At 43.8% G+C, this 13647-nt stretch overlaps 1 protein-coding gene across 1 annotated transcript in view; it reads left to right on the forward strand.

Moving 5' to 3' along the window:
* The window catches only part of ERCC4 (ERCC excision repair 4, endonuclease catalytic subunit), a gene marked incomplete at both ends in the record, with an annotated part of 32620 nt that extends 19176 nt beyond the window's left edge, over positions 1-13444 (forward strand). The window contains 4 exons of the mRNA XM_079720020.1: positions 778-1375; positions 3119-3211; positions 10069-10181; positions 12711-13444. Coding sequence (XP_079576146.1) covers positions 778-1375; positions 3119-3211; positions 10069-10181; positions 12711-13444 — 1538 coding nt within the window. The remainder of the gene's footprint in view (positions 1-777; positions 1376-3118; positions 3212-10068; positions 10182-12710) is intronic.
* Positions 13445-13647: the final 203 nt, after the last annotated feature.

Below are 13647 nucleotides of genomic sequence, written 5' to 3' on the forward strand. Positions count from 1 at the left end.
GCTCAGTTTTTTCTCAGATGCATTTCTTCTTTTGTGAATTGTCTTAGTTTCCTTTGCTGGTTTAGAGTATGTCCTCAGTTTGTATCAGCTTTTTATATATTAAAGATATTAACATTTATCATAGTTACATAAAGTTGTTTTTTTGTCTTTAGCTTTTTTTTTTTAGGAAAAAGTGGATTTATTTAGAGATGCACATTCCATAGACAAAATGTGGTCCATCTCAAAAGGCTTGGGAGCAGCCTGTCTTTAGCTTTTTTTAATGCAGTTTTTTATTCTCATAGAGTCAGTCAATTCACTGATCAGTTGATATCTTCTCACAGATATCAGTCTTCTCTGAGATTTCTTCCATTGCTTGTAAGCCTGGAAAATCATCCTCATATGGAGAGGTGGAGAATAGTCATCTTTTTTTTTCATGATGTATCATTTAACATTTGACTGTAATCCATTTGGAATTTATTTTGGTATTTCCAGATCTATTTCCAGATCCTCTGGAAAATTATTAATTAAAAAGAGCTTCTTTAAAGCCTCCATTATACCACAGCTATACTTTCTTAAGACTCTAAATATTTCTGGCTTCACCTTTACCCAGAAGATTTAAGTAATCCTGCCAGAGAGGCGAAAGCCTTTGATGAGTATCCGAGACCCTTTTTAAACAAACTGTAAAGTATCTTTAGCGCCAAGGGGTGAGCTGTGTCTCTTGGGGGGAAGGGACGAGGGGGCGCATAGGGTAGGGCGACAAGTGAGGTAATCAGGACATAACGCTGTTTCTAATTTTAGGACACGTTCTCATTTGCGCAAGTGATGACAGGACCTGTTCCCAGCTGCGAGAGTACATCGCTGTCGGAGCAGAGGCCTTCTTGTTGAGGCTCTACAGGAAAACCTTTGAGAAGGACAGCAAAGCCGAAGACGTGTGGATGAGGTTTAGGAAGGAGGATGGCTCAAAGAGAACTATGAAATCCAACAGAAGGCCCAAAGGCCTCCGAAACAAAGACAGGGCTTCTGCCAAAGAGAGGGCTCTCAAAAAGAAGAAACCAAGGCTGACTTTAACTCAGATGATGGAACAATCGGAAGAACTGGAGGAGGAGGGGGGTGTCGAGGAGGGCTGTCCGAGAGACCTAAGCAGTAGCCCCGAAAGCTGCTTAGAAGAAATTAAACACGAGGAGTTTGATTTAAACGTGTCCTCTGATGCCGCGTACGGAATCATGAAAGACCCCCTCACCATTATCCACCCACTCCTGGGCTGCAGCGACCCCTACGCTCTGACACGGGTGCTCCACGAGGTGGAGCCAAGATACGTGGTCCTGTACGACGCAGAGCTGACCTTCATTCGTCAGCTTGAAATTTACAGGGCAAGTCGGCCCGGGAAACCCCTGAGGCAAGTTGTAAGGAATATGAACTGCGATCGCAGTTCTTTAGGATTTAGCACAGATAGACCAGTTGCCCATGGGCTTTCTTATCTTTAATGTTACATTGTTATGATGTTGGTTGGGTTTATGAAACCTTATTTGGCATCCTGATCAGTCTGGGAAGTACGCATGGGAAGGAGGTCGAATGTTGTAGTGGATCCAGGAATCTGAGGGAATGCCCCCCTTCTTGTTACTTGCTCTTCTGCTGTTCTGTGCCATATTCTTTATGCATCGGTTGTAGCCTATGGGGCACCGTCTCTGAACAAGCCTAGGAAATTTACAATATCCTAACTTCTACCAAATGTTAATGTAATTATGACTCAGCTAAATTTCATAATTCTAAAACGTCTTTCTTGTAAATCCGAAAAAGTGACTCTAAGTTACAGCCACATAAAACTAGAGTATTTGGGGAATTATTGTACCACGTATTCTTGAGTTTCAAGAGATATCAGATGAGAAAATGATGCCTCCCAAAGAATATAGTGTTCTGGCTCTCCAATTATCTGAGGGAAATAAACGGCAAAGTTAATATCCTGAACTCAGCCTGAACCAAAAGCAGAGCCAAAAGAAACCTTTCTAGCCAGTTTAACGAATGCAACCTTTCAGAGTAGAGGTGAATGGAGGAGGTGGACCAGAAATAACGCAGGATGAAGAGATGAGACAAAGCTGGTGAAATAATTATAGGCTGATAAATTTTTCATACTTTGCTGTTGATCAACATTGGAGATAGCTTGTGTGCACAAAAGTTCTCTGTTGCCTGAATATGGAATAGTGTGATATTTAGAAACAAAAGGTCAGAACAAGAAGGGACCTCAGAGTTCAACCACTTGATCCATCAATGGGAAACTGAGGCCCAGAAACGGTGAATGACTTGCCCTTGGCCACATGATATATTCGTGGAAGAGCTCAGGTCTCTGGACTCATTGGCCAATGGTTTTTTCCCTGCCCACACTTCAAAGAAATATAAACTAGGAAAATGAAGACCAAAAGAAAAATCGAGGGCTAAAAAGGGAAAATGTCTCTGATAGAAGGTGAAGAAAAGGGGCAGAGGAGGTGCTTCATTCAGCTTCTTAGCAACCAACAAGATAGGAAAGCTGGCCTTTTCTAAGAGAAAAGAATATGTCAAATTATTTTTTGAGGAGCTTGATATAATCCATGTCTTCTCTGTGTGTGTGTTTATATAAAATGTGTGATGCCTCGGTTCTGTTAAGACATGAATAAAAAGGAACTGAGAAATTACTTGGGAAGATAAAGGTCATATAGATTTCATTTGTTTATTTTTCACTAACATGAACTTTCATAAGCTGGCCTTTATAACCACCATCCAACTTTTTAAACGATTGTTTGGCAGAGATGCAAAGAAAAAATTGAAAAAAGAGAAGCCGCTAAGATTGTGTTTTCTGATTTGTTTATAGTTATGAAGAAAGAATTATTCTATCCCTCTTTGTTATATTTCAGTGTTTACCTAAACTCTGTTCCTCCTTTTGATGAAAGAAGAAGAAAAAAAAAACCCATGTGGTAATGAGACCTTTAACAGGTGGGGTTTAGGCTGCTTAATTTTAATAAGTGTGTGATTAATGGAACCTTTTCTTCTCAGTCAAATATTTATTATTTGAACACTCTAGGTTGCTGATTTCAAATGCCATGCTCTTCCTTCCAGGGATTAAAAATTATGTGTTTGCAGCCTAAAAGAGTTCTGTCTTAACTTGCAGGGTTTACTTTCTTATATACGGAGGTTCAACCGAGGAACAACGCTATCTCACTGCTTTGCGGAAAGAAAAGGAAGCTTTTGAAAAACTCATAAGGTAAATACATAGAAGATCAGTATGAAGGACTCAAAGGCCTTTGAAGATCCAGAGGCTTCTCTGAGTGGGGGAATATCTACTAGCCCTCAGGAAAGATGGAGAGAGGAAGCTGCTGGGGAGGGTCACATCAAGATACACCTGTAGTCTGATTCACTCCAGGGTTTATGCACATCAATCCACACTTCCTTTTCTCTTCCCCTGCTTCTCTACCATCCTCAGGTGCTTTTCAGGGGTTTAATAGAATATTAGAAATGTGAAGAAAACTGCTTTTATGTTAATAAAGAAATATAACATAAAACACCAGCAATAGAACTGAAACACTCTCTCCCCCTCCCCCATGTACAAGATTTCTCCCTTCCCTTGGAATCATGATTTTTTTTTCCCTTGTAAAATTTCCATTGTCCATGGGTGGGTGACTGCTTTACTGTTTACTGGGAAATATTTTTATGACCTGGTCAGTTAAGATCAATAGAATCACTCTGGGAAAAAATATTTTTTTAAAGGTGTGACATTGGTCTGAACAGATGTGTGTTTTTTGAGAATGAGTAGCCTTTAATGTTCCAAATCCAAATAGAAAAAGCTTTTGGTTTAATGTAGGGAAAATGTTTCTAATTGAGATATTCACAGACTACATGGCTACATCTTACTCCTGCAAGCAATTGAGAAATCTAATAGCCTCCCCCAAGGGATGTTATCAAGGAAATGGCAGCTTGGTGAGAGAAGATGGATCAGATGCTCTCTAAGGAGCCCCAGAAGCCAGGGCGGGGGCTGGACAGGGCATCCTTGATCCGAGCCAGAGGAAAGGCTAGACGGGAGGAGACCATGGCCTGGCCTGGCAGTGACTGGGCCAGACCAGTCTTTCAAGCCTCAGACATTGGTAACATATCAGTGACAGCGAGAGGGCAGAAATCATTTTTAGTGGCAGTTAGCCAGCCAGGACCTAGACAGAATTTCAAAATGGACGGCCATCCTTCAACACTGGCTGTGGGCTCTCAGTATATGCTTAAAATATGCAGATACCCCAGTTCATCCAGGGCATGCGTTCCCAGAAACAGGAGTGCTTATTGAATCAGTGTCATTGAGTCCCTTTGAAGAAACTCAGCACGGTTCGTGGGCAGTTCCCTTCCCTTCCTATCCTCTGTGATTGTGGCATGCCTTAGCCATGGATTCTTATAGCTATTGGTCCTGCATTTATTGGTCAGTCCTTTCAGCTTATGAAAATATGTATATTTTTTTTTCAATTTTGATTGAAGCATAGTTGATTTACAATGTTGTGTTAATTTCTGCTGTACACAAAGTGAATCAGTTATACATATATGTACATTCTTTTTCATATTCTTTTCCATTATAGTTTATCACAGGATATTGAATATAGTTCCCTGTGCTATACAGTAGGACTTTGTTGTTTATCCATCCTATATATATACTAGTTTGCATCTGCTAATCCCAAATTCCCCATCCTTCCCTCCCCTAGCCCCCTCCCCTTTGTGAAGTCTGTTCTCTATGTCTGGGAATCTGTTTGCATTTCATAGATATGTATTTTCTATTAATGTGCTCTGTGGGATAGTTTATATGTGTGTACATATGCTTTTTGAAAAAGTATTCCAGAAAGTGTTATAACAAACCAGGTGTTATGCAGACTACCTCTTCTTGTCTAGAGCTTTTAGCACCTCTCTGTGTCTCCTAGACCTTCATCTCCCAAGACTCAAACAGTCAACATATTTCTTGAGCATCTATTATGAGCCAACCCCTGTGCTAACGTTAAAGTGCTGGAGTTACAGTGGTGCAGAAAAAGACTCTGTCCTGCCTCCTAGAGCTTATCTCCTAGTGGAAAAGACAATGATTGAATGATTATGAATAATATCATAAATAGACATGGGCAGAGGGCGGCGGGCTGCCAAGGTAAAAGAAAAGGGTATCCTACAAGAGTCTGTCAAAGAGATCTGACCCAGTGTGGGATGTCTGGGACAGCATCACTGAAGGAATGACCTTTAAGCTGACCCGTGGAGCATGTGTGCTGGTTGCTAAGTGGACAAGGTGGGCCAGGGGTTCTGTTGAACAAAGGCGTGTGTGAAAGCTCCGAGGTGCACAAGGCCTGTTAAGGATTTAGAACTTGACTCTGTAGCCAGTAAGACAGCACTGAAGAGTTCTAATTAGGAAAGTGACATAGAGTATTTTTTAAAGGCTGTCTCTGGCATCAAACTGAGGAATGGATGGAGCAGGGAAATAGTCAGGAAAGCTGTTGCAATTGTCTGATAAGAACCGGTGGCAGCCAAGATTAGGTTGATGGAGAGAAGGGGACAGATTTAAGAGATATTGAGGAAATGGCATCAAAGAATTGGTGCTACTGGATGTGGGCCAGTACCTCCTAATTGCTCCTTCACTCTTTTTAAAATATCCTTTGCCTAAGGCTTCTCTGATTAAAGTAACTGTCTCTAAATCACAAAAGAGCATATGGAGCTAAAATATTCAGATTAAGTTGTTGGCGTTCATGTTGAGGGCCCCCAAGACCACCCTCAGGCTCAGTGATTCACCAGACGGACCCACAGGAGTCAGAAAAACTGGTATTCTCACAGTTACAGTTTATTACAGGGAAAAGGACACAGTAAAATCAGCAAAAGGAAAGAACACATGGGGCCAAGTCCAGGAAAATACAGCATAAGCTGCCGAGTGTCCTCTCCCAGTGAAGTTGCAGGAACGTGCTTAATTCTCCCAGTGGCAGTGTGTGACAGCACACGCTCAGTGTTGTCCACAGGAAAGCTTACCCGAGGCTTGGGGTCCAGCGTTTTTATTGGGAGTCAGTCATATAGACATAGTACTCAAGTGACAGACTCCAGCTCCCTGGAGCAAAAACAGGTATTCACTAGAAATCACACTGTTGGCATAAACCATCTGATCACACTGGTGCCATGTCGCCCCAGGCATATAAAAACCCTCTTATCAGGCGCTGTATTCCAAGAGCTCAGACCTCAACTCCCAGAAGCTGGCCAAGGGCTTCTGGGAAGACAAGCTGAGGAGACAGGCCTTTCTTGGGAATGTGCAGGGTTTGAGCAGCCCAGGCCTGCTCCCTTAACCGTTTCCTGCACAGTGTCGTAGCCAAGGGGGTCTGGTAGGCTCGGAGTAGGTGAGTTTTATGCTCCAGGCCTCCTTCCCGTGACTGCCTCTTCTCCGGGGCATCAGAACCTGGCCTAGAAAAAGAGTGCCGTCAGTGGACTGTAGCCAGGTATCGGGGACCACATGCCATTCCCGGCTTATACAAGTGATTTTACACTCGAAGGGCTCAGTGACAAGGCTTGGGTAAGCCTGGCACATACTGGAAACTTCACTCAGCAGAACCGGGGATACGGACTTTCTCCTATGTTTCAATCTCTACAGTAATTTCCATACCAGGTTTTGATGTCATTTTATCTATGGTCTGGCATAATTTTATAAACTCTCAGTGGTGGTTGTCTACTTATTATATTAGATCTTCCCATATTACACAGATAGTTATGCCGTTCAGAATCTTAAGATATTTACTTTCCCAGAAAACTTGGGGAATTTGAGAAGTGTTTGTTTTGAAAAGCAAAATGTATGTGAGGTGCATGGCTCAAAGAGCATTTGCACTAAGCCTGGACTTAGAGAAAAATTTAATGTGAGACCGAGGGAATGTGCTTTTGCCAGGACCTCCATGAGTGATGTTGTAAGAACAAAAGCAATGCTACTATTTAAAATAACCAGAGAGGGATGAATCAGGCGAACTGGCAGTGAAAGGACTGTTTGACTAAACCAGAGATCAGTAGATCACAAATGACAAGTAAAGAGAAAAAAGGTTACACTTGTAAGTATTGCTAATAAAATGCTCCCTGCGTCAAAAAATTAGTAATAACATTCTGAGTATACATAGTTTTGGAGAGATCACCACTTTTCAAAGAAAAGGGTTATTAGCTTATTTGAAATTTTACAGTTAGAAAATATGATCACAAAATGGGTTAGCATGAGGGCTTGAATAAACGCCCATTTGAAGAGACTTCTAGTCCAGTGTCTCCTCCCTGTGTTATCACGTTGTACAAGCTATTCAAATATCACTGAAGATGTTAAAGCAAAATTAAGAAACCACAGTACTTGAAGTGGAAATAGGGACCTGAATTGTTTAATTATTATTTTGTGTCTATCACATAGAGTAACTTGAAAAATTATGCAAATGTTGAAAGCAAGAGACTGAATATAAGTATGGCAAATTTCTGTTAAACTAATCTGAGTTACTGATTAGGAAGACTTAACTATTTTCTTCACAACCCTGGTTTCATTTCAGGAGTATATTTTTTTCTCAGATTCAGTTTGCAGTTATAACATTTCATAGTAAACTAGCTGTTTTTTAACAGTATTAACTGAAACAGTTGTGGAATCATTTGAAAGAAAATCTTCTGTTTTTTAACATAATCGTGGATAATTAGGGGATGAGGTTACTACATGTAAGAAAAGTACGGTTATAATAACAGCTGACATTTATATAGTGCTTCCTATGTGCCAGGCACTCTTCTGAGTGCCTTACATATATTATGTGATCCTTGTAACAGCCTCTTTGAGGTTAGATTTTAGTATCATCCCCATTTTACAGATGAAATTGAGGGACAGAACCATTAAACAACTTGCCTAAAGTCACACAGCCAGCAAGTGGTTTCAAATTCACGAAACATGGGCCCAGAGTCTGCATTCTAACTCACTGTGCTCTACAGCCATGGTTACAATTTAATCAGGAAATGAGGATGCCCTCACGTGTGATAGCTTAGCCAGTAAGTTAAGTGGAGATGAAGAAAAAAAATCCCCCATGTTGATCCCAAATATAAAAGAAAAAGAAATTTAAGAGCAGTAAGTTTTTTGAACGGTTTGCCCCTTACCCCCAGCTGGAGTCTAGTAGGTGTAACGGGGCAGTAATGAGTGGCTGCCAGAGCCATTGTCACTGCAAAGAATCCTTCATCAGCAACAGTTGACACCGGTACTGAGAATGACGAGGGAGCACGGAACTGGAACTATTGCCTGCCTCCTTGCGGTCTATCCATAAAATGTTATACTGATAATAACTTTGCATTTGTATGTTGTTTCAAATAGTAAAGAATTTAAACTTGGAGTTTCTGTTCTCTGGTGGAATCTCTTCGTGGTACCCTGCCCTAAAACATCACATATCCAGAGTGGTTGGGGAATTGCTCCATCTGATTTTATTTCCTTTCATTGGAAAATCCTTTTTGTTTGAGCCCTTGTTGAAATCATTAGTTGCTGATGAAGATTCCTCTTGTTTCACCTTCCCCGGCCTCTTTTATTGCAGTCAGTCAGTTCCACGGTTTTCACGTTGCCGTGAAACTCAGTTGCAAGCCCAGCGAGGGCAGAGACCCAGCCTTATACATCTTTTCTGTCAGCCTGGCACAGAGGAACACACAGTGCTTGCTCTTTCCTGAACTGATTATAGCATCTTTTACTGGTTTTGAAAAATAAGACTACGGCACACCTGGCCTACTCTTCCTGTGGTTATTGAGGATCTTGCCATGATTCTGGTTCTTGATTACAAATCTCAGTTAGGATTGTACAGGCTTGTCAATCTACCGGGTTTAAGATACTGAGCTTCCTTGAAGACAGGAATTATCGGGTAACCATATTTGTATCCAAAATACCTCGCACAGCACGTGGGAGCCCTCTGTAAATGTTTTAAGTAAACGCACAAGTGAGTGAATTGATGCTGCTCTACTGCATAACCTGAGATGTTGATTTTTTTGTTTAAATCTTTTGTTGGGAATTTGCTTTCTAATATTAATCTTGATTTTCCTTTAAAACCGCGGGTGTTTAATGGGGCCTCCCACCTGGAGTTTTTTAAATCAAAGCTTAACCATGTATTGTTTTCATTTTTTTAATCATTGATTTTTTTATTATTATTAATTTTTTTTTTTTTTGGCTGCGTTGGGTCTTCATTGCTGTGCATGGGCTTTCTCTAGTTGCGGCAAGCAGGGGCTTCTCTTGTTGCGGAGCACGGGCTCTAGGCACACGGGCTTCAGTAGTTGTGGCACATGGGCTCAGTAGTTGTGGCTCATGGGCTCTAGAGCACAGCCTCAGTAGTTGTGGTGCACGGGCTTAGTTGCTCTGCGGCATGTGGGATCTTCCTGCACCAGGGCTCAAACCCGTGTTCCCTGCATTGGCAGGCAGATTCTTAACCACTGAGCCACCAGGGAAGTCCCTAATCATTGATTTTTAACGATCCTATTTATGATTACTCTGAAAATATTGGGATATAAATTATTTGAATCCTTTTCAATGTTCAGTAACACATTTAGCACATTTTTTTTTTTTTTTTTTTTTTTTTTTTTGCGGTACGCGGGCCTCTCACTGTTGTGGCCTCTCCCGTTGCGGAGCACAGGCTCCGGACGTGCAGGCTCAGCAGCCATGGCTCACGGGCCTAGCCGCTCTGCGGCATGTGGGATCTTCGCGGACCAGGGCATGAACCCGTGTCCCCTGCATCGGCAGGCGGACTCTCAACCACTGCGCCACCAGGGAAGCCCTGGCACATTTTTATAAAAAGTCTCAATAATCTCTCTGTGGCATTTTTCACATGCTTATTTCATGCTGCAAAGTGTTTAGAGGACATACAGAATAGAAAATAAATAACATTATTTTTTTAACTCTGGAAGATGAGCAGGAGTGCCCAACCAAGAAACTCTTTCTGCTTCCTTTACACATCACTTGACTGTGCATATTCTAATGTTTCCTGTATTCTCTTTTACCACTACAGTTACGTAGATCATTTTGTATATTATAATTTACAAGAGATGAAAATCTGGAATTTTGAAATTAGCTCAGAAATGTTGAAGATGTTTTTCTCCCACCCCCAGGGAAAAGGCTAGCATGGTTGTCCCTGAAGAAAGAGAAGGCAGAGATGAAACAAACCTCGACCTCGTAAGAGGCTGTGTATCTGCAGGTGCTCCCACCGACACACGCAAAGCCGGTGAGTCCTGCCCTTTGCCGAACACTCCTGCTGCCTGTGCAGGAGGCTGTGAGATTCCAGAGTTTCTCTGCAGAAGCTTGGTTTTTCTCAATAAGCTCTTAAACGTGGCTGTCTGCTCCCATACCCTGGTCTCAGCTGGCTGTTTACTAGCCACGTGTCCTTCCTGGATCTCGGGCTCCTCACCTGTAAGATAAGTGGGGTTGTGATCTATGCACCGGCATTGGAAATCAATTACACTCCAGCATTGGTTGAGATTCAGAATGTACTTTTGCCAAGAAACTTTTGTAAGTGGTGATTAGGTTCTTACCTTTACCTGAAGAGGCCAGTTTGCCCATAGATAAAGAGTCAGGATTGTTTGGGGTGCGTTCCCACTTCCATATTTGTGTTTGTTGGTTGCTTCTTGGTGCTTTTCCAGATCCCAGGTGTGTGGTACTCTCACTGCCATGCAGCGTCCCAGCAGTGGCTTCCACCAAGATCTGCTGGATGCCACGTGCACCATGGTACAGAGTTAGCCATGTCCCATGCCCCAGGCCCCGTTTCCCCATGTCAGCAGCTGCTTTCAGCCAAGAGGCGTGGGAAAAACAATACAGTTGAGCCCTTTTCTCCTTTGGTGGGGTCTAGCGCAGTTAAAGCAGTGGGTCTCAGAATTTAGCGTACTTAAGAATAGCCTCTGATGCTTGTTAAAACTGTAGATTCATGGACCCCAGTCCCTAGAAATTCCAAATCAATAGATCTGAAATGGGGTCAGCGTCTGATGGACGTGGTCCTTGGACCGTATTGGGAAACACTGCCTCAGAGTATCTTTTTTTTTTTTTTTTTTTGCGGTTAGGCGGGCCTCTCACTGTTGTGGCCTCTCCCCTTGCGGAGCACAGGCTCCGGAGCACAGGCTCAGTGGCCATGGCTCACGGGCCCAGCCGCTCCGCGGCATGTGGGATCTTCCCAGACCGGGGCACGAACCCGTGTCCCCTGCATCGGCAGGCGGACTCTCAACCACTGCGCCACCAGGGAAGCCCTGCCTCAGAGTATCTTTTGAAGAAGGTTCTTATTAACTCAAATAGGTTGGGGACATGTCATGCAGAACAACAGGATGTCAGGCAATATGAATAAGGTAGTTTGGAGCAAGTAGGTACCACACGGAAAGCTGTTCACAGAAATCTGCCCTTTCGAGTTCAGTCCTCTAAGCGCTTGTGTTAGCTTTCCTTTGCTGCTGTAACAAATTGCCACAAACTTAGTGTCTGGAAACAACACACATTTATTATCTTAACAATTATTATCTTACAATCCAAAGTCCAAATGGGTTTCACTGAGCTCAAATGAAGGTGTGTGCAGGGCTGAGATCCCCCTGGAGGCTGCAGGGGAGAACCCCTTCCTCTCCCAGGTTATCCAGGCCACCTACATCCCTTGGCCCATGGCTCCTTCCTCCCACTTCAAGGTCAGCAGCTCCAACTCTGAGCTTCCTGCTTCCCTCTTTCATTATAAGGACCCTTGGGCCTACCTGGATAATACAGAATAATCTCCCAATCTTGAGAGCCTTAATTTAATCACATTTCCAAAGTCACCTTTGCCATGTAAAGTAACATATTTACAGGTTTCAAGGATTAGGACATGGACATCATCAGGGGGCCACTATTCTGCCTACAACAGCACTTTTGAGTCCTTCAACCAGCAGTGTTGGCATCACGTGGGAGCCTGTTAGAAATGCAGGGTTTTTGACCCTATTCCAGACCTACAGAAACAATAGGTACTTTAACTCCATCCCAGGTGATTCATATGCACGTTAGTGGGAGAAGCTCTGTGCACTTGTTTTTCCCAGCTTCTCCCATTTTCCTATCTCTGGACTTGTTGATACAAGCACTAAAAGCTCCAAATTTTTTCACAGCAGTCAACAAGGCAGTTTATTCAGAGAACATTTCTAAGCATCTACTATGTCCTAGGAATTGGGACGACGATGATCAGTAAAATGTGGTCAGTGCAACAGTGAGGGACCATAAAGCAGGGGTCCCCAACCCCTGGGCCATGGACCGATACTGGTCTGCAGCCTGTTAGGAACCGGGCCGCACAGCAGGAGGTGAGCGGCAGGTGAGTGGAGCTTCCTCTGCCGCTCCCCATGGCTCCCCGTGGCTCACATCACCGCCTGAGCCAGCCCCCACAAGCACCCACACACCCCACCCCCATCCGTGGAAAAACTGTCTTCCACGAAACCAGTCCCTGGTGCCAGAAAGGTTGGGGACCGCTGCCATAGAGGAACCACAGAGGGAAGATGATGGCAAATGCTGGTATTTGTGAATTCTAAGTAAGGAAGTACCAAGAGACCCCAACTTCCTACCAGCTCTATTTAGTTTAAGGGAAATAGCCTTAAACTGTAAATAAACCTTTTTATAATACGGAAAAGTGTGGAATAACATGTCATACTGTGTAACCAGGCATCGGAGATTAACAGCAGAAACATAGATTTTTAACTTTGTGCTCTTCCATCTTTGAGAGTTACTCCTCAGTGACATTACTTAAAGTGCTTCTTTTTCTTCATAGGCGGCCAGGAACAGAATGGTACCCAGCAAAGTATCGTTGTGGACATGCGCGAGTTTCGAAGCGAACTCCCATCTCTGATCCACCGTCGGGGCATCGACATTGAGCCAGTGACCTTAGAGGTCGGAGACTACGTTCTGACTCCAGAAATGTGCGTGGAGCGCAAGAGCGTCAGCGATTTGATCGGCTCTTTGAACAATGGCCGCCTCTACAGCCAGTGTATCTCCATGTCCCGCTACTACAAGCGGCCGGTGCTTCTGATCGAGTTCGACCCCACTAAGCCTTTCTCTCTCATGTCCCGAGGTGCCTTCCATCAGGAGATCTCCGGCAATGACATCAGCTCCAAGCTCACGCTCCTTACGCTGCACTTCCCCAGGCTCCGGATCCTCTGGTGCCCCTCCCCACACGCCACCGCGGAGCTGTTTGAGGGGCTGAAGCAGAACAAGCCACAGCCGGACGCGGCGACGGCCATGGCCGTGACAGCCGACTCCGAGACCCTCCCCGAGGCAGAGAAGTATAATCCCGGTCCCCAGGACTTCTTGTTAAAAATGCCCGGGGTAAATGCCAAAAACTGTCGCTCCCTGATGACCAACATTAAGAACATCGCCGAATTAGCAAGCCTGTCCCTCGACAAGCTGGTGCTCTTGCTGGGGAACGCGGCAAACGCCAGGCAGCTCTATGACTTCATTCACACCTCCTACGCAGAGGTCATCTCCAAAGGGAAAATGGGAAAATGAACGGTGGTGCCTGTTTTCTTATCCCGTGACTATGCTTCTCAGCTGCTCCTTGCCTGCCCTCACAGGTCTTTATTAATTATTAGGCCAGTAGCTCATTCTCTGCCAGTCTGAATGATTAGGCTGTTTCCTGGGTCAGGGGACCAGAGGCCAAGGCTGGGCTCTGAACTTTGCGTTCAGGAGTCATTTTTACTTCCCACGCCTGC

Source organism: Hyperoodon ampullatus (assembly GCF_949752795.1).
Source record: "Hyperoodon ampullatus genome assembly, chromosome: 14".
NCBI lineage: Eukaryota > Metazoa > Chordata > Mammalia > Artiodactyla > Ziphiidae > Hyperoodon > Hyperoodon ampullatus.